The sequence below is a fragment of the Pongo abelii genome, chromosome 8, assembly GCF_028885655.2.
Source record: "Pongo abelii isolate AG06213 chromosome 8, NHGRI_mPonAbe1-v2.0_pri, whole genome shotgun sequence".
Lineage (NCBI taxonomy): Eukaryota > Metazoa > Chordata > Mammalia > Primates > Hominidae > Pongo > Pongo abelii.
Genome location: NC_071993.2, coordinates 103,185,447 through 103,209,027, shown reverse-complemented (window position 1 = coordinate 103,209,027; position 23,581 = coordinate 103,185,447). Strand labels below are relative to the sequence as shown.

General features: G+C 45.6%; 1 protein-coding gene across 1 annotated transcript in view; it reads left to right on the top strand.

Moving 5' to 3' along the window:
• Positions 1 to 23,581, top strand: part of BLNK (B cell linker) — a 79,264-nt gene that overhangs the window by 32,183 nt on the left and 23,500 nt on the right. The window contains exons 4-7 of the mRNA XM_002821026.6: positions 8,430 to 8,470; positions 11,761 to 11,917; positions 15,320 to 15,483; positions 22,540 to 22,621. Of these exons, the coding sequence (XP_002821072.1) occupies positions 8,430 to 8,470; positions 11,761 to 11,917; positions 15,320 to 15,483; positions 22,540 to 22,621 (444 nt within the window). The remainder of the gene's footprint in view (positions 1 to 8,429; positions 8,471 to 11,760; positions 11,918 to 15,319; positions 15,484 to 22,539; positions 22,622 to 23,581) is intronic.

Here is a 23,581-nt window from a genome sequence, read left to right as displayed (position 1 = left end):
AGCCACTAACTGGCTGTGTAAACTTGGGCATCTCATGCTCCTTTCCTCATCTATATTATGCAGACCTGAACTAGAAGATCTGTCAGGTCCCCTCTAATACTAATTGTTCTGCACTCCTGCAGAAACACAGATCTCTGGGACTCAGGGCCCATTGATGAAGTGAGCCTTTCCTAACATTCCCTGGCTTTAGGAATTCACATCTTCCAATATCCCTGATGCTCTGAAGTGTTCTGTTTTTGGCCTCAGACACCTGCTCCCTTTCCTGGAACCCTTCCAAATAGTCTTGATGTCAGAACATTTAATCTCTCCTGGAATGCAGAAGTGTGGCCCAACAGGATCTTCTAAGCCTTTGCAACAGAAAGTTTGATTCCCAGCAAGACAGCATCAACCTCATCTGGAGCTTGTTAGAAATGCAGACTCTTGGCCCCACCCTAGAACTACTGGATCAGAACTTACATTTTAGCAAGATCTCCAGGGGATCTGAACGTAAATCACACTTAAGAAACCCTGCTATAAACCACCATCTCTGTCCCTATTGCCTTTCCTGAACTGAAAGACAAGTAGATTTTATTCCCTCAATCCCTGACCCCTGCAAATCCATTGAAGTTCCAGGGTCTCAGAAATGCATCTTATTGCTTTGCCAGATGACTGGGGCCTTGCCCAGTTTCCCCTGCTCTTACACTCAATCCCCGGAAATGGTCCAAAACCACCATCACCACCTGCAGTTAGCATCCTCCCTTGCCGTTCTCTCCCCCACCCCAGCTCACGTCCCAGGAGCATTTCCAGCTGCTTCCCCTGAGCCTTGAGGTTTCTGCACAGCTGCATGTCCAGGGCGTCAGAAATTAGCCCTGAGAGCTCCTCCTGAACCTGGGGAGTCTTTAGGATCTTGGAAACCGTAGTGTGTGGACGCCAGAGCCCACCAGACCTCCTGAGCCTGGGAGGCCAATCACATGCCCTATGGAACACTTGATCCACCAAAGGCTCCTGAAATGCTCCAGCCATTTTCCCCCTACACGTTGGATTTATGTCCTCTTTCCAGTTCTGGAAACAAATGGCTTCCCAAAACCCTCTAAGCCAAGAGTGTGTTGACCTTGGTGATGCTGACCTTCAGAGAGCAGAAGATAGAAAGGACCAACCACTGCCCCGCAGGAGGTCAGTAAAAGAGTCACCATAACCTCTTCCCTAGTTAGAGTACAGAAGGACAAAGCTTGAATTACACAAAGAATGGAGACCTGGGTCTCCTCCAGGGATGCAGGTCAGGCCAGTGTGGAGCCTGCTGCCTTCAGTTCAGACCCAGCAATCCCAGTTCAGTCTTTTCCTGAGGAGGAAACATCGCCCTTAAGGAACTGCTGGCCCACTGGGCAGAGTGCATTGCCCCAAGCAGCTGGCATTGCTGTGGGAAAGGAAGATATCCAAAATCTGTTGAGTATTGACTCTGTTCTCATTAAGCTAAGCTCTTCACAGACATTTCTCGTTTAATCTTCTCATTAGCACCGTTATATAGAAATTACGATCTCGGTTTTCAGATGAGGCAAATATATCTCAAGGACATTAAGTATCCTGTCCAAGGTGACTGCAGCCACTAAGAGAAAAACCCATCCCAGACTCCCATTTTGCAGCTCCTTGCTTTGACCCAAGCTCAAGTGTTTATGCTTTTGGGGGAAATTTTTTCTTATTCTGAAGGCACTAGAGCTCCTGACATTAACGCAAGAACTCGCTTCCCAGTTCCTGAGCTTTCACAGTTGAACAGCCTTCGGTATCTTTGAAGTCTGAGGTCTGGCTAGGGATGGAGGTCAGGGGGAGACCAGTCATGGTGCCTGAGAGTCTGCTGGGATCACTGCAGATGCCCCATTGGTCACCCCACAAGTCCTTGAGGAGTCAGAACTGAACAGAGCCCCTCTCTTGCACTCTTGGGCTCTGATGTCCAGGGCTCTGATGGGGTGGCATCCCTGGGAGGTCCACCTGTGACTCCTCCTCTGGCTCTGCTATCACGCAGGGAGGAGATCAGAGCAAATATGGGGTGGAGGGGCGGCAGACACACTTACATGGAAAAAATAAAAATCCAGAGCAGAGAAGGCACTTGGACAGGGATTCCTGGGTAAATGCCCACACAGAAGTATGGGGTATGCATAACGATAGTTTGTCCACTAAAGAAGTGAGATTTAATATTGCTTTTGTCATGGGCCTGGTGCTTCTAGTAGAGCCAGCATTTACTTGGTTTTCTGTCTCCCTGTCCACATTTCCCTGGAGGTACTGGTCTTACAGAGAGCTATATCCAACATCAGTCCTGCCACAGGGAACTAAGAATAGAGGAATGACACTTGGGCTCAAAGGTATTTTAAAGCTTAGAAAGTCTTGAAGGATTGCCCAACCCAAGCTTCTCATTTTAGGAATAACTGGAGACCAGAGAGGCAAAGTGACTCCTGAGGTCATGCAGTGAGGTGACGGCTGAGCCAGGACTATGTCCCCCATTGCTGTACCCCCACCCCTCTGTTAATGATCCTGTGAAGAGATGAATAGACATACAGACAAAGGGAGTTTCTATGATGATAAGTATTTCTTTTTTCTTTTTTTGAGGCTGGGGTCCAGGCTGGGGTCCAGGGGTACAATCATGGCTCACTGCAGCCTCAACCTCCTGGGTTCAAGTGATCCTCCTGCTTCAGCCTCCTGAGTAGCTGGGACCACAGGCATGTGCCACCGTGCTTGGCTAATTTTCTAAAATCTTTTTTGTAGAGACAATGTCTCACTATGTTGTCCAGGGTGTTCTCAAATTCCTGGGCTCAAGCGATCCTCCTGCCCTAGCCTCCCAAAGTGCTGGGATTACAGGTGTGAGCCCACCACGCCTGGCCTAAGATGTTAAGTATTTAGACTCAGAACACCTCTCCCAGCCAGCCTGAATCTGGGTCTTGTCCTCAGTTCCCTACATTAAATCATGTCCCTTTCTTCTCTTAGGGTGGCACTGGTGGGACTGGCCACCCACCGCCTCCCCTGCAGCCTCTGTAGTTCTGCTTTCTGTTCCTTTTCGGTGTCTGTCCCCACCACCACAACCGGCCCACCCTCCCTCTTTCCTTCCTTCTGTGTCCTGCTGCGGTCTTCCCGCTGATTCCCTGCATGCCACCACCTGCTCTGTTGGGGGAGAGATGGGCAGGGTCTGGCGGCCTGGTAGCCTCCAGAGCAGGATCAGGGCTGCAGCTGAGGCAGAATGTCAGACATGCTGTGATGCCACCAGCATCTGCCCCAGGGGCTCTGGTGCTCCTATTGACTCAGAACTGAGAGGCTGGATTCATACTCCCTTTGCCCCAGCCACCACCACAGAGTCCTGTACTGTCCTTCCAGCAATCTCTTCCCATTCCCAGACCCCCTGGTCTGGATCAGCTTTCATCTTTCCATGCCTGAGTTCCTAAACAACAACCTCATCACCTCCCCATCTCAGCTTGTCACGGAAGCCTGCAGTGTCCACTATGGCTGGAGCCCCCACTGGCCGGCAGCACATCAGGCTTGTGTGAGCGCTCAGCAGAATCTCCTGTCCCTCTCCAGCCCAGCGCATGCATTCTGCACACATCTGCCTCTAAGCCCTGCTTCTGGGGCTGACACATAAGCCCCTCTCTCAGATGATGGAGGAGGACACACTCCTTCATCCTTATTCTCTCACCCAAATCCTGCTCATCCTTCAAGGCCCCATTCGGCCCCACCTTGGGCACATGGCCTCATGCAAGTTTTTGGCTATCACTGGGCACATCTTTCTCTGAACTTTCCCTGCTCCTGGCAATGATTCCAGGTATGGGGACATTTCTCAGAAAACTACATGGCCCTGAGTTGTCCTCAGTCTCATGTGGTCGTTCTTCTGGCCCTTAGTCTTTATTTGTATTATGCAGCGTGGCTTGGTGAGAAGACCTTGGACTCTGAGGTCCTTTAGGCCTGGGTTGGAATCCTGGCTTTGCTCCCTAAGCACTGTGTGAACTTGGAACAGTTTTGTAACTTGAGTGAGCCTCCAATTTCTGACCTGGGGATAAGAATACCTATCCTTTAGATTGTTCTGAGAATTGCAGAGACTGTAACTTCATTGTAATAGCTAACATTCATTGAGCCCTTTATGTCAGATACTCTTCTAAGCACAATTAATAATGTCCATTTTAGCAAAGGGGAAGCTGAGGCCCAGAGGTGAAGCAATTCAGCTAAGATCTCACTCCTAGAAAATGGCAGAATAAGGATTCTAAGTTAGGCAGTCTGACCCCAGAGCCTAAGCCCAAATGTGGGCCGCTGTGGCCATTCTCACATCTCCTCGTGTCTGGTGCTGTGCTCACAGGCTGGGGAGGGCTACATGAATCTTAAAACCTGGGTCAGGCAAAGGGAGGAGTCCCTCTATTGTGTGGCATGGGATTATGACATAGTAAATGGAGCATAAACCCCAAACCAGGTAAACCACACCATAGAAAAGGCTTTGCCTGACAAGAGGGCCCGCCCAGGATCTCACCTTCCTGGCAGAGACTATGGAATCACACACACAAAATCAAAGCACCTGGCCCACATGAAGCTTGAACTTCTCCTCCCCCAAATTTTACTCACTACAATAGAGGCTTTCTTGGATCCATGCCTTTGTGGTAGCCATAGTGTGTGATGGATGTGGGAGTAAATTAGAATCAGTGGTGTTTTGAGTGTTAATTGAGGCATTCTTTGCAATGCTCAAGATGACGGTAACATTACTAAATCATTACTGTGTGCCAGGCTTTGCTAAGAGCTTCAGATGTATTTTATTATTTGATTCGCACAAAAATATGATGCAGGCACTGTTCTTATCCTTGCTTTACAGGTGAGGAAATGAAGCTTTAAACAATATTAAATTATTGGTCCAAGACCAAGCAGCTTGTAAAGGGCAGAGCCAGGATTTGAACCTAGAAAGCCTGGCTCTAAACTACCACCTGTGCACTTTGGGAAGCTCCCTGAGATACTGGAAAACTGACTACTGTTTTGGACGTAATACCTTGGATTCCCATGCTTTTTAGTCTTGGCAATTGCCTGCAAGGCTGTAACTTTATGAATATGATGCTGTAAGCTGCACTTGGGACCTGAAGTAGATAGTCTAGCTAGGGATCAATGGGGCACCAACAAACAACCTCTATCCCATACCATATGATGCTTTTCTCTCTTTTCTGTCTCCATGTGCCAAGATGTCTGGATTGGGTCATTCTCGTTTCACCAAAGTTTTATCTAAGTGCTCAACAGAGGGCTAAGTGGCTCACATGAGACTTCAGCTGCAGGAGCCAACACAGCCTGGCTTCCAATCCAGCTCCCAGACTCACTAGCCAAGTAGCCTCAGGCAGGTTTTACAACCTCTTTCAAAACCAAGTTTCTCCACTGTAAAATAGAGATAAAAATAACACCTACCACATAGTGCTGTTGTAAGAATATACTTTTATAACACTTAGCCTGGCACCTAGCACATAGGAAGTGTTCAGTAAATGGAATCTATTGTTGCTATCCTAATGTTCCTTTGAGTCATTTATTAGTTCACACTTTTATTAATACATTAATTACAAATGCAAAATTCTGTCCAGATGCAAAGATAAATTAGACAGGCCTTACTTTTCAGTATAGAGAGACACAAACAACTTAATCACAGCACAGGACAGAACGAAATACATGTGACATCACGGTGCCACCAGCTTCCAAGAGGGCCCAGAAAAAGAAGTGATTGATTATGACAAGAGACTGTGGTAGACTTTGTGGAGGAGGAGTGATAGGGATTTCCATGGAAGAAGGAAGATGGGCTGCAGGAACGGCACGAACAGAGCAGAGAATCAGCAAAGTGCACGATGGGAGGAGGAAGCTGTCTGGTGTTACTGTCAGTGAGCGTGGGAGCCTACCACAAGAAGTCGGTGGTGGGACAGAAGGCGGAGGCATTGGAATGTGTTGACACAGAACCTCGACTTGATTCCATAGGGAGTCACTGATGACTCTTAAGGAAAGGAACAGCATAATCCAAACTTTGTTTTAATAAAATAACTACAAACAGTAGGATGGATGGATTGGAGAAGAAAGATAATGGAGATAGGGACACTAGTTAGATGGCTAATGCACTACTTTCACCAGTGACTGATCATAAAGTAGGCCCCCACTCACTGAGAAAGGGTGGAGCAAATGCAGTTATCCAGGCAGAAGTGGATTTCATAAAGGCATTTTATAAAGGTTTCTATTTAAATGGTTGTTACAAAAACTCTTGCCATCTTAAGTGTTGATCTTCAGTGATCCCCCAACTTAAGGTATTAGAAACATATTGACCAGATGCGGTGGCTTATGCCTGTAATCCCAGCACTTTTGGAGGCAGAGGCGGGTGAGTCATTTGAACCCAGGAGTTCAAGACCAGCCTGGGCAACATGGCAAAACCCCATCTCTACAAAAAATACAAAAGTTAGCTGGGCATGGTGGCACGTGCCAGCTACTCGGGAGGCTGAGGTAGCAGGGTCGCTTGCACCAAGGAGGTTGAGGCTGCAGTGAGCCATGATTGTGCCACTGCACTCCCACCGGGGCAACAGAGTGAGACTCTGTCTCAAAAAAAAAAAAAAAAGAATAGAAAAGAAAAAGAAACGTACTCCCCCATTGTGCCAGGTAATCGTATTGGGAAGAGGATTTATTCACCCAATCTTCTAGAGTTTCTTGGCCAACCCCAGTGATTGCAGTACACTCTAATTCAGCATTAGTCAACCCAAAGAATAACGTAAGAATTCTTTTCTGTTCACGTCAAAGTGTGACCCATGTTTGGCTTGTAGAGTGAGGCTCTTTCTTAGCACCTATCATGTTTTTCCCAAAAGAGGGTGCTGCTGCCGCCATTGCTTAAAATGTGGCCACTCCGATCCCACAGTCTCCCTGACCCCATTTCACCTCTGCAATTCCTTGCTGGTGCCTCTGGAGACCCCAAATGTTTGACTGTCTGGAGTCCGGTGATCTGCTGTGGCAGGGGTAGAAATAGCAAAAATATAAAAATAAAACTAGAAAATGTTCTGTTGAGGTTCTGGGGAATTTAGGAACATCCACTGGGTCCTCTGTGGCAGTGGCTGCTCAGCAGGGCAGGAGGGAGCTGGGACCCTCTGTGGTACTGTCATGGAGCCACTCTGCCACATGGGCCTGTGTCTGCTTGATTCCTACACAGCAGAGTGAATCCCGTTTAACCTCTAAGGTCAGTTTATGTGATAGGCTAGATGCTAAGTTTCTCATACTCTAAATGTGTTTTGGAGGGAAAGGGGTCAAATATTTGGCTGGGCTGTCATAATTCAGACTTATTTTATTCTACAAGCTCATAAACTACTTAAGGGCCACAATCTGTCATATCCATTTTTCTATGCCCATGCAGAGCCCAGGACAGCACCTCCTGCCCCTGGAGCGAGGCAGCACCATGTGGGGGCTCAGCACATGCCCGTGGAAGGCAACCTGTAGGGTTCAACTCCTGGCTCTGCCATTTATTACACTATCTGACCTTGGGCATGTGACTTATCTGCTGTAGGCCTCAGTTTCCTCACAAGGTTTAGGTGATTTTTTTTTTTTTTTTTTTTTTTGAGACAGGGTCTTACTCTGTCATCCCAGCTAGAGTGCAATGGCACAATCACAGCTCCCTGCAGCCTCGACCCCCTGGGCTCAAGCAATCCTCCCATCTCAGTCTGCTAAGTAGCTGGAACTACAGATACGGGCCACCACACCCAGCTAATTATTTTATTTTTTGTAGAGATGGGGCCTTGCCATGTTGTCCAGACTGGTCTTGAACTCCTGGGCTCAAGCAACCCTCCTGCTTTGGCCTCTCAAAGTGCTGGGACTACAGTGCTGGGATTACAGGCATAAGCCCCAACGCTCAGCCCCTCACAGGGTCTTTGAGAGGGCTAAAAGATGGCAAAGTTCTGATAATATTGTAAGGCATTGGATAATTTTTTTTAACAAGAAAAGTCAAAGTAAGAGCCAGAGAGGATCACAGAAATGATCCCCTCATTGTATAGATCTGGAAACTGAGGCTCAGAGATGTTAGAGGTCTTGCCCACACTCCAACGCATTCGGAACAGAGCCTGGATAAGAACTTAGGTCTGTCTGATTCCCTGTCCGGTGCTGTTCCTACTACGCCATCCTCTGAAGTCCTTAGAAGCCACATAGTATGAATTGTAGGTCTCTACTGGGGGACCCAGAAATGTCCCTTAACAAAGCCCACACATGGATCAGACGCACATTGCTCTGCCCAGTGGGACTTCTCTCTATGCTTTGAGAATTAATATTTTTTAAAAAGTCAAAAGCAAGTGAACATATGATTGTAGTAACCAACCCAAGGTCAAATATATGGCACCAGAAAGCCCAAAGGGAAGGGAAGGCAGGTGCAAAATGTGTGTGGATGGGCTGGGGCTGGCCAGCTGAGGCTCACACTTGTGCCTTCTGCTTCTCCCCTGCTGTTGCAGAGAGCCCCGCTGACGAAGAGGAGCAGTGGTCCGATGACTTTGTAAGTATTTGCTCCTGGGACCAGGAGGGCATCAGGGTCCCATGGGAGGCCTTCTGAAGGTCTTATTTCTGAATTACATGCTGGTGGTCAGCCGCACATCCCAAGAGGGAAGACTTGGAAAGGTCACCTACAGGCAAGGCACACTGCATACCAGCTGACTTGACTGGCACTCAGTGTGCGCCTGGCTAAGAGCTTTCCACACATAACCTCATTTAAACCTTTGAGGTAGGTGTTCTTATGCCCCCTTTCAGTGCTGGTGTTCAGAGTACTCACCAGCACATCCAAAACAGGTGTAAAAATGTTTAAATATTTCCATATCAGTTAGCAAATGCCTCTGCCCTAAACTCCCCAGTGCCCATCACTGCCTGACCCCTGCCCAGGAGCCCCAAACAAACCAGCAACTGAAGAATAAGTGTCTGGCACATCAGGGGGCCTCCAGGACCAAGGTATAGAAAGTTTCAGTCACTTGCAGTTCCACAGTTCAGACCCAGGCCCTCAGATCTCAGGACCAGGCTTTTTGCCACCAAGGTACCTTGCTGTTATCAACAGAACATTAGCAGAGCTCCGGAGCCACAGAGGGACATGGCCATGATGACACTCGGGATGTTGTATCAGAATTACCTCTTTGAGGTAGCTCTGAAATCTGCAAGGCCCGACATCCTAAAAACTTTTCTTCACAATAATTATTCCTCACTTATATCAAATTCATCCAGGATGTTAGCCTGCTCCAACCTGTGAGTTTTAGATCTGGAAGGGACCCAAGAAGCCTTCCATACAACCAAATACCCATTTCACAGGTAAGAAAACTGAGGCCAAAAGAATGAAAATCACCCAGTTCAGTGGAATGAGAACCCAGGACTCAGACCTCCAGTCCTGTGCCCAGCTCTGGGCTGTGCACACTACCTGGAGTTTATGCAGAGTCTCAGAAGACAGGAGTTCCTCCTTCTTCAACTGCAGAAAAATAAAAGAAAAATGAAGGGAAGGAGTGACTTTTCTGCCCATCTCTTGGTCATGGAGCTCCTCCTGGGGCCCAGCGGCCGCAGCTCCCTGAGATGCACTGCAGCTGCGCCCCCTGCTGGCTATACACACACACACACACACACACACACACACACACACACACACACACACACACACACACACACACACACACACACACACACACACACACACACGTAAAGCAAAGAAATTGGTTGGTACACACACACACACACGCACACACACACACACACACGTAAAGCAAAGAAATTGGTTGGTCCACATCCAGAGGTAAGAGAAGAAAACTGAGCAACGTGGCTGGATGAAAAAGAGCACACAAGGGAACTTAGAAAGCACAAAGTAAAATCAGCCTGGAGAGGAGGGAATTACTTGCCCCAAAATCAAACAACCAAAATGAAGATACCAGCCGTACTAAAGACTGAGTAAGCATTCACTCACAGCTCTTTTGACTTCAGTAGATGGATCCCCACTGCACACAGAATGAAATCCAGGCTTGTTAATAAAGTCTCCAGGATTTCTTGATTTAAAAAAAAAAATTCTGCTATATGTTCTCATTCATTTGTAGGAGCTAAAAATTAAAACACTTGAACTCATAAAGACAGACAGTAGAATGATGTTTACCAGAGGCTGGGAAGGGTGGTCGAGGGGGCAGCAGGTGGGGGAGGGAAATGGGGACAGTTAATGGGTGCAAAAATATAGTTAGGATGAATAAGACCTAGTGTTTGACAACAGGGTAACTACAGTCAACAATAATTTATTGTACATTTAAAAATAAAAGAATATAATTGGAATGTTTATAACACAAAAAAAGATGAATGCTTGAGTGATGGATACCCCATTTACCCAGACATTATTACTACACATTGTATGCCTGTTTCAAAATATCTCATATACCCCATACATATATATACCTACTATGTACCCCTACAATTCTTTTTTTTAAAAGACCAACAGGAAAAAAAATCCTGCTATATAAAATTGCTTATGAAAGGCGACAGGCCAAAGAGCAAGTGGAAAGTCATGTACGGATCATGCAATGTGATAGGCAGAGTGTGGGGGAGGTGGACACAGAGGCCAGAGGACCTCTTATGTCCTGAGTCAAATATTTCCTCCACATTAATGTATGTACAAATGGTATATACATAAACTGCCTCTGAAAAACATGCACAAGAAGCCTAGTAACTCTTTTTGCCTCTGTGGTGAGAAGCAGAGAGGCTGAGAAGGAAACTGTACTTTATATCCTTCTGAGCCATTTGTACTTCAGACCATGACAATGTATTTTCAATGTGGACTTAAATAAAACGTGGATTTAAAAAAAACAGGCCAGGTGCAGTGGCTCATGCCTGTAATCTTAGCGCTTTGGGAGGCCGAGGTTGGCGGATCACCTGAGGTCAGGAGTTTGAGACCAGCCTGGCCAACATGGTGAAACCCCATCTTTACTAGAAATACAAAAATTAGCCGGGCATGGTGGTGCAATTTGTAATCCCAGGTACTCAAGAGACTGAGACAGGAGAATAACTTAAACCCAGGAAGTAGAGGTTGCAGGGAGCTGAGATCCTGCCACTGCACTCTAGCCTGGGTGACAAAGCAAGACTCGGTTTCAAAAAAAAATTAGCCAGGCACGGTGGTGCATGCCTGTAATCCTAGCTACTTGGGAGACTGGGGCAGGAGAATCGCTGGCACCCAGGAGGCAGAGGCTGCAGAGAGCTGAGATTGCACCACTGCACTCCAGCCAGGGCAACAGAGCGAGACTCTAGCTCAAAAAAAGAAAAAACAAAAACAAAGAGTCCATTTGAAGGCTTGACCCTGCAGCTTACCAACTATGCTTGAAATTTTTAAAAAATCTCATCTGAAAGATATCTAGCTGGCCCTATGTGTCTCCTCACCCTCTTTGTATTAAACCTACTTTCTCTTCAGTGATCAGCATTCATAATAGATAAAACCCATTGGTTATTCTATTTTATTGGGTCCTTTTTCTATCTTTTAAAAATATGTTTTATTATTTCCTATTGTTACTGTTTGTGGATCTACAGAGTGTCAGCTCCCGTTAGCGTTAAGTAGTTCCTGTGTCCCCCTAGGACAGCGCAGTGGTGGAGACAATAAACTTTGGAGGCAGAAAGATCTGCTTCAAACCCCAGCTTTGCCTCTTGTCGGCTGCCTAGCCTTATGAAGTCAACCTCTCCAAGCCTTGTCTCCTGTCACTGCTCTGGCCTCCAAAGGCAGGAATGGTCCTGACGGCCAGGCAGCACAGACAGGGACGCTGAGCACAGTGTCTGCATCTGCACTTACAGGACAGCGACTATGAAAATCCAGATGAGCACTCGGACTCAGAGATGTACGTGATGCCCGCCGAGGAGAACGCTGATGACAGCTACGAGCCACCTCCAGTAGAGCAGGAAACCAGGCCGGTTCACCCAGCCCTGCCCTTCGCCAGGGGCGAATATATAGGTGAGGTTCCCCGCAGACCTGGGCACTCTGCCTTCCAGGCCCATGGGGAGGTGGGGGTGGCCAAGATTGCAGGGTGGGGACAAACCTGGTTGCTGCCTGAGGGCCTCTGCCTGCCTCCTGCTCCCACCACCTCCAAGCAGGGGATCTGGGCTCTGAGGTAAATGATCCCAAGCTGTAGGGCTTTCCCATTCCAGGGGAAGAGGCGTCTTTCCTAGATCGGGAACATTGAAAGCAGGCATAAATAAATAAACAAACAAACAAATGCAGCATACCCTGATGGTTGCGCCCCCGCCCAACACTCCAAGGGAAAGCAACCCTGAGATTAGTCTCACTTTTAGGGCTTTGTGTGCTCAAGGTTCTGGGATTTCTCTTAAGAAGTCTATACAGAACAATGACCTTCAAGGATCCCAGGGTCTGCCTCACCTTCCTCCCATGCCTAGTCCAGACTGTGGGGGTTTTATCAGGGGGTACAGGTGGTCAGGAGCCCCAAGCCTAGAATCAGCCTCATGGGTTAAATAACGGACACAGCTTGGGTCTGGCTGAGTATGCTTTTTTTTTTTTTTTTTTTTGAGACAGAGTCTCACTCTGTCACCCAGGCTGGAGTGCAGTGGCATGAACTTGCCTCACTGCAACCTCTGCCTCATGGGTTCAACCTCCTGCTTCAGCCTCCCGAGTAGCTGGGACCACAGGCACCCACCACCATGCCTGGCTAACTTTTGTATTTTTAGTAGAGACAGGATTTCCTCATGTTGGCCAGGCTGGTCTCGAACTCCTGACCTCAAGTGATCCAAACACCTCGGCCTCCCAAAGTGCTGGGATTACAGGCATAAGCCACTGCGCCTGGCCCCAAGTATGCATTTTAATGCCTGTCTTTGTTCCAGTCTTGGCAGGTGACTAAGTTCCCCAAAGGTTCAGAGAGCAAGTATGTCCGTGATGGTCATGGCGATGCCAGCATTTGTATGGACCGGCTCTACATGTAACATCTCATTGCCATTAACCCCCTCCTTTCATTGTACCAGGCACTGTTCCTTGCTTCACTGAATGAAAGTAAAGTGAAGGCCAGCTGGGCTTACTGGGTTGCCACAGTTGATCTGTTGAGCACCTGCTGTGCACCAGAAGTATGCTAAGCACTGAGCATTCAGCTGCACGCAAGATGCACATATTCCCAGAGATCTTCTAATTTATAGTTTAGTGCTTTCCCCTGGGGGTCTACTTAACCTCCTCGATAATCCTGTGAAAGAGGTCAGAGGAGTGAACTGATTGGGCCAAGATTCTCTAAGTGATGAGCTGGGATACAAGCCAGGTATCATCACAACTCTGCTCTATGCACCACTCACCACACTTGGTGAATGACCTTTTTCAATCATCACAACAACCCTGGGGAGGAAAGGGCTACTGAAATTCAGGGTGGTTAAGTGGCCCATTCAAGAACACACTCTTGGCCGAGCGCAGTGGCTCACACCTGTAATCCCAGCACTTTGGGAGGCCAAAGTGGATGGATCACCTGACATCAGGAGTTCAAGACCAGCCTGGCCAACATGGCGAAACCCCGTCTCTACTAAAAATACAAAAAAATTAGCTGGGCATGGTGGTGCATGCCAGTAATCCCAGCTACTAGGGAGGCTGAGGCAGTAGAATCGCTTGAACCCGGGACGCAGAGGTTGCAGTGAGCCAAGATCGCACCACTGCACTCCAGCCTGGGCAACAAGAATGAAACTCTGTCTAAAAAAAAAAAAAAAAAAAAAAAATCACACTCTTCAAAGCCTGTCTCCTGTGTTTTGCTACTTCTGATGGGCTTAAATATTACATTAAATATTTGTTTACTCAGAAATCGGAGTAAACTCCAGGAGCTGCAAATAAAACTGACAAGAGTTATAGGCATAAAAGGAAGGATGCCCTCATGCCTGAGTACAGCCACACCACCAGAAAGAGGCTTCTGAGGAGGCAGCGGAGGTGAAGTTAATCACATACCTTCACCAAGGAGTGAGGGCCGAGGGCAGGGGCAGGCACCAGGAGCACAGAGACGGAGGCCTAACAGGCAAGGACAGCTGCACCAGGCGAGGTGGGGCTGTCACAGGAAGAAGCAGCAAGAAGCCAGTGATGCAATTCAGAGGCCAGTGCTACCACCTGTGCTGTTCCCAGTATCAAGAACACGCCAGGTTATTCCTATGCTAAGATTTTCCTAGAACACATCAGTCTGAATCTATGCCCAGCTCACTGAATCGCTGGGTAGACTTGAGGCTGCCTAAGGCCTCTCTCACACAGCACAGGTGATATAAGTTCTACTTATTAGGCAGACACACTGTACCTACTGCCTTCACTGCCATCTTCCTAATCCCCACAAGATCTCTAAGGTCGATATTAGGATCCTTATTTTAAAAATGAAGAATGTTGGCCGGGCGTGGTGGCTCATGCCTGTAATCCTAACACTTCAGGAGGCTGAGGTGGGTGAATCACTTGAGGTCAGGAGTTCAAAACCAGCCTGGCCAACATGGTAAAACCCCATCTCTACTAAAAATACAAAAATTAGCCAGGCATGGTGGTGGGTGACTGTAATCCCAGCTACTTGGGAGGCTGAGGCAGGAGAATCACTTGAACCTGGGAGGAGGAGGTTGCAGTAACCAGAGATCACGCCACTGCACTCCAGCCTGGGAAACAGAGCAAGACTTTGTCTCAAAAAAATAAAAAATTAGAAAATTAAAAATAACAATGAAGAATGTGAGTCCCAGAGAGGTTGAATAACCAGCCCCAAAGAGCACAGCTAGTGAGTGACAGAGCAAGGGACAGAACTCAGATCCAGTTGGCCTTAGAGCCTGACTCCTTTTCTGATACCTGCTGAGAAGGACAGTCCTGGACCAAAGGGATCCCACAGATTCCCTGTAAATGGAGCGAAATCACTGAGGGAAGGAGTATGGAAGTTGATCTACGTGAGTAATCACCACCTGGATACACTTTAGCATAACCTGGGGAACTTTTCCAACCCGTAATGCCAGGCTCCTCCTGAGGAGTTCAAACATTGTCAGGCTGGGGTGGAGCCTAGGCCTTGGCATTTTTAAAAGCCAGGACCACCTCACCCCCACCCCACACCCTCCAGTGCAGCTTCCATCCCCTCTGTGTGGCCAAGTGTTGGGTTGTTGGCTCTCCTGAACCTCTGGGTGTCCATCACTGCCCCAGAAGGATGTTTTTAATGAGGATATTCTTCCAGTTTTTGTCATTTAAGTCAATGAGCAGTTGAAATTTTTGGCCTAACATTTCACTTTACTCTTCCAAGGGAATGCCCCGTGGATCATTTGTGGCTACATAGACACCCGTGGTTTTATACTTTCTAGATCTCAATGGCTTCCACCCAGGAAATGATCTGGAGCCTCTTTTATGTTATGTTTTTTGTTTGTTCCTTTCAAGACAATCGATCAAGCCAGAGGCATTCCCCGCCCTTCAGCAAGACACTTCCCAGTAAGCCCAGCTGGCCTTCAGAGAAAGCAAGGCTCACCTCCACCCTGCCGGCCCTGACTGCTCTGCAGAAACCTCAAGTCCCACCCAAACCCAAAGGCCTCCTTGAGGATGAGGTAAAGTATATCTGTGCCAAAGGCTTCCCAGGACACAGAAGGGGGCAGGACAAGCGACCAGGACAGCCTGCCCGCTGGCTGCCCGCTGCTCTCCACTATTATACCAAAGGGACTTGGTTTTCTCCAAAATGGCTTATTGTAAATATGTCAGTTTACTAGAGGTGTATGGTAAAATATCAATACTGAGTCTGTGCCCCTCATATTATCCCCTCCTTCTTCCCTGTGGTTTCCTGTGAATCTCTTCCTTCCTTCCTAAGATGTTCTTCTTCTCTTTATTCTCCTTTGCTTCTCTGTCCTGTTGTTACTGACAGCAAATCCATAAGGGTCTGCAGCAACCTCAATTCTTGCCTCCTGGGCATAAGGCAGAAGAAGAGCCCAAGTCAAGTTTCAGAGCAGGAATGAAAAGAAATCAAGTACACTTAGAAGAGGGCCAAGTGGACGACCTGAGAGATCCAGTGCGCTGTTTGACCTTTGAGTTGGGGTTTTATACACTGGCACACTTCCGGGGTCTTGTGTCCCTTCTCCCCTGATTCTTCCTTTGTGTGGCCTGTCCGCTTGTGCAGTGCCCTGCTAGCATTTGGGAGGTGAGCATGTGCAGTGTGCTTACCGGAGTTGTACGCACGATCCCTTGAAGCATTCTTGCCTTACCAGCTGAATGTTTCTGGAAGGTCAAATACCACTTAAACTCTGCCATTTTGCCTCTTAATGCGCATGCTTGAGCCCACTTGCTCAACTCCTGAGATCTTAATCGGGAAACTGCTCATCACCAGTTTCAGGTTTTTTCTATCTATTGGGAGACCGCCTTTCCCTGGTGCTGGCTGTAACCAATTATTATTTTAGAGAGACAATTAACAACCACCTGACAATCACCTGATGGTCTCCTGACATTCCTGGGGCAGGGGAGCCCTCTCCTGCCCTGCTCATGCCTGACTAGCTATTATATCCACTGTAACACTGTCGCCACCTTGCTTTCTTTCCTCCACCTTCTTTTCTCTCTGCTCCTCCACTTCCCTCTTCTCAGATGCAGAGGGTGACATGGGCCAGGATGTACAATGGAGATAGCTAGTCTGTAAGGTACCCCGCACAACCTGTGGAGGAGCTAATCCCTCACTTCCCTTTGACAGCTCTTGCTTCTCACTTCCTCCCTCCCCACAGCTGCCCTGCCCCACCAGGTGTCCAGAGACCCACCTTTTCAGATGGCCCAGCATCCAACTCTGGGTTTACCTCCTCAATCTCCCCTCTCTTAGCACCTAGCCCTTTGTGTCATTTTCCCGATGAAATAGCTCCTATTTGAAAATGAATAGGTAAACTCATCCAAACTGTTGTAGTAACTGATAAAGCCTAATGCGTTATGGCTCCCAGAGGTCCTTGCATTTTAAATAAGGACAGAGACCAGCCTGCAGCTTCTCTAAGAAATAACTCGCCTGTAGAGGATAAAACTTATGGCTTATACACATGTGAAGTGACCTTCATTCCGCCTTTATAAAATTTGCAGCCCAGCAGGAGATGGAAAAGATGGACTTTTAAATCAAAATAGATGCAGCATCTAGGCCCAAATTCCTGCTTTGGCCCTTCTAGGTGTATGATTTGGGGCAAGCTAGACAACTTCTTTGAGTCTGTTTTTCATCTCTGTTATTTTGAGAATTTAATAAAAGAACATATGTACAGCACTAAATACAGTGCCTCACACACAGAGGGGTTTAATACATGTCAGATTCCTTTCTACCATATTCTAGAGTCTTGACAAAATCCAGTTTTCTAGTTTCTTCTGAAAACTGAAGATCTAGCAACACCAGGCCAGCCGTGGCCTCAAAGCAACTGGGCCCCAGGGCATCCCCCTCTCTCTCAGCTGTGAATCCTGGTCTCTTTTTTGATTTGTCATAGCTCCCACAATGCACACAGTGCATGTACACAGCCTCACCCTGCACACACTCCTTCTTACTATTACCTACCCATCTGAGAGGCGATGTTGTCCTTTCAAGGGTGGGAATAGGGTGGCAAAGAGAAGCTGAGCAGGGGAGGGGACAGGATGGGGAGACCAGCTGTTAGGGTCTTACTGTAAATTATTTCAGCATTTGACAATTCCACATGAAGACACAAATTCAGATATAGAATGCAAATGAATACTGTGGGTTATGTAAGGCTCTTCATTTCTGTAAATAACTGAGAATGGACCCCAGGGAGGCAGGGCAGAGGTTTGCTAATAGCAGCCTTGTGGAGGTGGCTCAGGCAAGTCTGCACCAGTGGGAAAAAGAGAAGTATGAAGGTGGGGGCATTCTGGAATGGGCAGATAGAGAGCCAATATAAGAAAGAGGTGTAAAAACAAATAAACAAACAAACAGAAGCCAACATTAAGATATGGCTGAACCATTAGTTGGGAAAAGAAGAAGTCAAGTACAAGCATAAATAAAAGTGTTTAACCCTGCTCTACAGGTTATAGGCAAAATACAGAGATACAGGCTAAACAGAGAGCTGGAGGTGGGGCAAAGACATTTAGGAGGAAGGAGCATCTGTGCTATAATGAGAGAGGCTAACACTTGGTGAATGCTGTGTATCCACTGGTGTTCTGAGCACTTTGTATCCATTATCTCATTAAATCCTCACACTAACCCTATGAAGTCCATCATCAGCCCCACTTTACACATGAGGAAACAAAGGTGTAAAGGGGCTAAAAAACTTGTCCAAGGTCACAGAGGGAATATACTTAGAGGGTACTTTTATAAGAATTCAATAAAATAACGTGTGGAAAGCTTTTAAATGCTTATATGAGTGGTAATGAGGATGCAGCTCATGTGGGCATTTAATAGCTAATCAAAATGACTCCTACTAAGTAATAGGGTATGAGCCAATAGGAAAGTGAAAATAAGATAAATTCACACTACTCCTATTTTTCAAATCTGTAGTCCTAGGGGGAGGCAAACATGTAAACACTTATGACAAATGTCTTATTAATACTGAAACATCTAAACATTAGAGTTGATCTTAGATGATTTTTAATCTATTTTTAATTTTGAATCATGTCATTGTAATAATTGAAGAAGGATTTCTAATACCTGTAGGTCATGGTAGTGTAATAATCTACCTGGCTTCAAAAGACCAATCACTGATTCACTAAAGTCAAGTTTTTGTGTTTTGTTCATGAAATAAGGGGGTTGATATTAAAACACTGCAGCAATGTCAAAGTGGTCAGTAAGACCACATTATGTCCTAATAAAGGATATAAAATGTGATGGTTCTTGGTCATTTACTTATTTCAGCAATAACAACGTTAAAGCATTGAATCGCAATGCTGGGAATATACATTGTACATTCCTTCTCCTAAAACCCTATAAAGATGAGAGAGTTGGGCAGACACTACAAACAGAATTTGTTGAGATTGGATCAAGTCTTTTTTCCTATCATTCTTCTTTGGGAATACAAATGTCTCCATTCCAGAAATATCATTGAAGTGGCATCGTTGTCTGGGGTAAATACCTGGGGTTCGTCATCTCGCACTGACAAGATTAATGACATGGACACGTGTGGGTGGGTTAAGGAACAGACAGTTTAATAGACAGAAGAAAGGAGAGAGGAGAGCATCTTTCTCTCTCTTGCAAGACAGTGGAAACTGAAGGGAAAACCAGGCCTGAGGTGGACCACAGCAGATTTTAGAGGCACGCTTCAGGAGGTGATATCTGATTTACATAGGGTCCACAGATTAGTTTGATCAGGAGTGACATTTACATGGTGCAGAAGAGGCTGGTCGCCCCACCCTAATCTTATTATACAAATGGGTTTTCTACTTGGCCAGTGCCATCTTGTCTGCTCCTTACTGTACAGGTGGCTGGCAAAGAGAGGGGAAGACAGAGCCACCATTTTGATCATGCCTAGTCACAGGTAGCATTTTCCTATTGGCACAACTGCCAGCATTCACCCATGCAAGCTTCCAGCTTGCTTGTCTATATCAGCAGCTTGATTTTACAGGCTGCTCTTTGTTAGAAAAGAAAATGATTTTGGGGCTGCTTTTTATTAAAAGGAAAACCTTACCAACGACATCTTACCCTCACTATCTGCCTAAGTAATTTTTTCTTAACTCCTATATCATCATGACTCTAAACAGCTCAGATTCTAAACACTGCAGATAAAAACATTTTCTGTAATCAAGCACTGCAGAACAAAACAAGTACAAAATTAAGAATACAGAGGAAAGAATAAATTTTGAAGTGGTTAAGTAGGACTGCGTTAGGGCCTGGAGCTTCCAACTTCCCTATATCCATTCAGGCATCATTGCCAAGTGTCAATACCAATATTCTGTGTTCAGACATAAGATATTTAAGGATTTTGTTGACTACAGGGTTTAAGAGGGTGGCATGCCTCCTAGGGGCTCAGCCTCTCCTTTTATAGGAACTAACGCCTAGAAGAGAAGTTGGGTTCTTATAAAGCATGTCACTCTGGCTACTAATGAATCCAAAAAGGTGAACCCATAGAACCAAAAAGGTCCTGCAGGGATACCGCAGCCACTCAACATCCTATTCAAAGCTGCTAAGTCAGCCCATCCCAGCCTTGGCTATTGGGTTAGGCAATTTCAATTCAATTTAGTGAGGCATTTGACTGGCCAGGCACTGGAAACACAAACACAGAGAAGGAGAAAGCCCTGTCCTTCAGGAGTTCATAGTTTGACACTGTGGGGCCAGAGACGAAGCAGAGATGAGGACCAGGTTCCCTGTGCCACAGAGGAGCAAGTGCCCACCTCTGAATGGCAGAATCCAGGAGAACTTCCGATGATTCAGCAATTAACTCCCCCACAGGTCTTACATCTAGAAAAGACTCAAGCACAGATTTCCTCCCAGGTCTGTATGATTCCAAAGCCTCATCTCCCTCAGCCAGATCATCTCTAAATATAACTGCAGATTGAGATGTGTGAGTAGAACTCTCTGGTGCCTCTCGGCCAGCTTCAGAGGTGAAGAAAGAGATAAGAAATAGCAATTAAATAAAGACAGGGTAGATAAGACAGAAAGAGGAGGGGGAGGATGGAAGGTACTAGAATGTGGTGGATAAAAGTATGGGTGCTAAATTACTGAACTGCTTGAGTTCAAATCCTGGATCTACCACTTTTTTTTTTTTTTTTTTTTGGAGACAAGGTCTCATTCTGTTGCCAAGCACAATCACAACTCACTGCAGCCTCAGCTTCCTGGGCTCAAGCAACCTTCCCACCTCAGCCTCCAGAGTAGCTGGGACTACAGGTGCATACCAATATGTTTGACTAATTTTTCTATATTTTTTGTAGCGACAGGGTTTCACCATTTGCCCAGGCTGGTTTTGAACTCCTGGACTCTATTTATCCACCTGCCTCAGCCTCCCAAAGTTCTGGGATTACAGGCACGAGCCACTGTGCCCTTCTGGGTCTACCACTTTTAAACTTGACAACTTGAGCAAACTACTTAATTTTTCTGTGCCTCAGTTTCTTCATCTGGAAATGGAGCCGATGGTGATAGCTCTCTTATTGTGTTGTTAGAAGGATTAAATGAGACAAAAAAAAAACATGTAAAGCACTTAGAAGAACACCTGGCAATAAATTTTTGTTTTTGTTTCTCCCAGTACCCTTCTTGGCTGCCCACCAGGGCAGGTGGTAAAAACCAGTTTTGAGATCTGGTTACCTCATTTGTGTCTTGTCAATATAAAATCTTTCCCTCCCCACATTTATCGTCATTTAATTATTGACAAAAGTGCTAAGACGATTCAATGGAGAAATACTTTTTTAAAACAAATAGTGCTAGGTAAATGGTGCTAGATGTATCCACAGGCAAAAGAATGAAACTGGACTTCTAATCTCGCACCATACACAAAAATTAACTGAAAATGTAGCATAGACCTAACTGTAAGAGCTAAAACTGTAAAACTCTTAGAGGAAAACACAGGTATGAGTCTTTATGGCTTTGGGTTAGGCAATGGTTTCTTAGATATGACATCAAAAGTACAAGCAATAAAAGAATAAATAAAACAGACTTCAAAATTTAAACATTTTGTGCCACCAATGATACCAATAAGAAAGTAAAAAAGCAACCTACAAAATGGAAGAAAAGTTTTGTAAATTGTATATCTGATGAAGAACTTATAACTAGAATATATAGATAAAACTCAATAAAAAGATAAACAACCCAATTAAAAATGGGCAAAGATTTGAATAGACATGTCTCCAAAGAATATACAAAAATTGACAGTAAGTATATAAAAAGATACTCAACATCATTAGTCTTCAGGGAAATGCAAATCAAAACTATAATGAGATATCATTTTGCACACACAAGGATGGCTGTAATAAAAAGGATGATAACAAGTGTTGGTGAGGATATGGAAAAACTGGAGCCCTCATACATTGCTGGCAGGAATGAAAAATGGTGCCGCCTCTTTGGAAAACAGTTTGGCAGTTTCTCCGACTGTTAAACTTAGAGCTACCATGTGACTCAACAATTTCACCTCTAGGATATTCCCAAGAGAAATGCATGTCTACACAAAAACTTGTGCATGAATAGTCATGACACCATTATTCATTACAGCCAAAAAGTGGAAAAAAACTCAAATGTCCATCAGCTGATGAATGGATAAACAAATGTGGCATACTCATAAAATAGAATATTATTTGGCCATAAAAAGACTGGAGTTGTGATACATACTATACCACAGGAAAACCTTGAAAACATTATACTAAGTGAAAGAAGTCTCAAAAGACTACAGATTGTGTGATTCCGTGCATATTCAATGTCCAGAATGGGCAAAATCTACAGAGAAAGAAAGTAGATTTGTGGTCGACTAGGTCAAGGGAGCGGTGGATGGGGAGTGACTAATGGGTGCAAGGTTTCTTTTTGGGGTCATAAAAATGTCCTCAAATTAGATTGTGGTGATGGTTGTATACGTCTGTGAATATACTAAAAGTCACCAAATTGTACAATTTACATAGTAGAATTTTATGGTGTGTGAATTGCATCTCAATAATGCTTTTTAAAAAAATCACTCCCTCCCATACAGTCAACTATGAATGTACAGCATTCTTCTCATTCAGTTTTATATTTCTGTTAGGCTGATTATGTGGTCCCCGTGGAAGATAATGATGAAAACTATATTCATCCCACAGAAAGCAGTTCACCTCCACCTGAAAAAGGTAAGAGTTTGTCGCCTTAAGCACCTGAAAATTTTTAGCAGTTGATCAGGATGTTCAAGAGTATTTGGTAGTAAGCACTTAGAGGCTCAGAAATGACAGTGCCCAGGACTTTCTCCCCTGGGCCACAGTGTGTGCTTCTTTGGCTGGTTGGGCAGACAGCATCAGTGACAACCCATCTCTGTGTGTCATAGCCCTTCCCTGCCTTCCCCTTCCTCTTCCATGATTTAATCTTCCCATCTCACATTATGAAAGCACCTGGGTAGTTCTCTTCAGCTGCCCTCGCTTCAAATGGATTTCTCATAAAACCTAATACAATGTCGCAAGCCACCATGTTGGCCTTGTAAACATTGCACCAAGAACAGTTTCTGCAGAGGAGTGAAAAAATGAAAGAGTGAAATATGCCCTGAGTCCTGGCTCTTTAAATTTAGTAGTATGTTAGGCCTATGAAACATTTCATCCGTAAACCCTTCACAGAACAGCAAATGCTATGACGAATGAATTACCTTAAAAAGCCAGTGCTGCATAAGATTAGGCATGGAAACAGGGTATGTTTACTCTGAATATAGTCACTATGGAGAATATGATCCAGTACAAGTGATACCTCTTCAGGTAACATTACTCATCTACTACTCTCAACTCCATGGTAGCCATATTCAGGTTTCAGTCCGCCATCATGTAGCAACCCTCTCCCGTACTCCGTACCTATCACCAGCAGCTTCAAGACCCACCTGAATTCCCAAGCCACCCATTACCACAAAACAACAAATACACATTCCCTCCTTACCAACCCCTCTTTAAAAAAACAAAAAAGAAAAGAAAAAAACCCATGAAATCCCAGAGCAATGGTGTGTATTGCATCTGGTAGGGGAGGTGGAGCTATTAATTGGGCCCCTCCAGTAAGGGGTTCAATACACTCTTGATGAAAAACAAAAACAATAAAACTCCTTTATCTCTTAGACC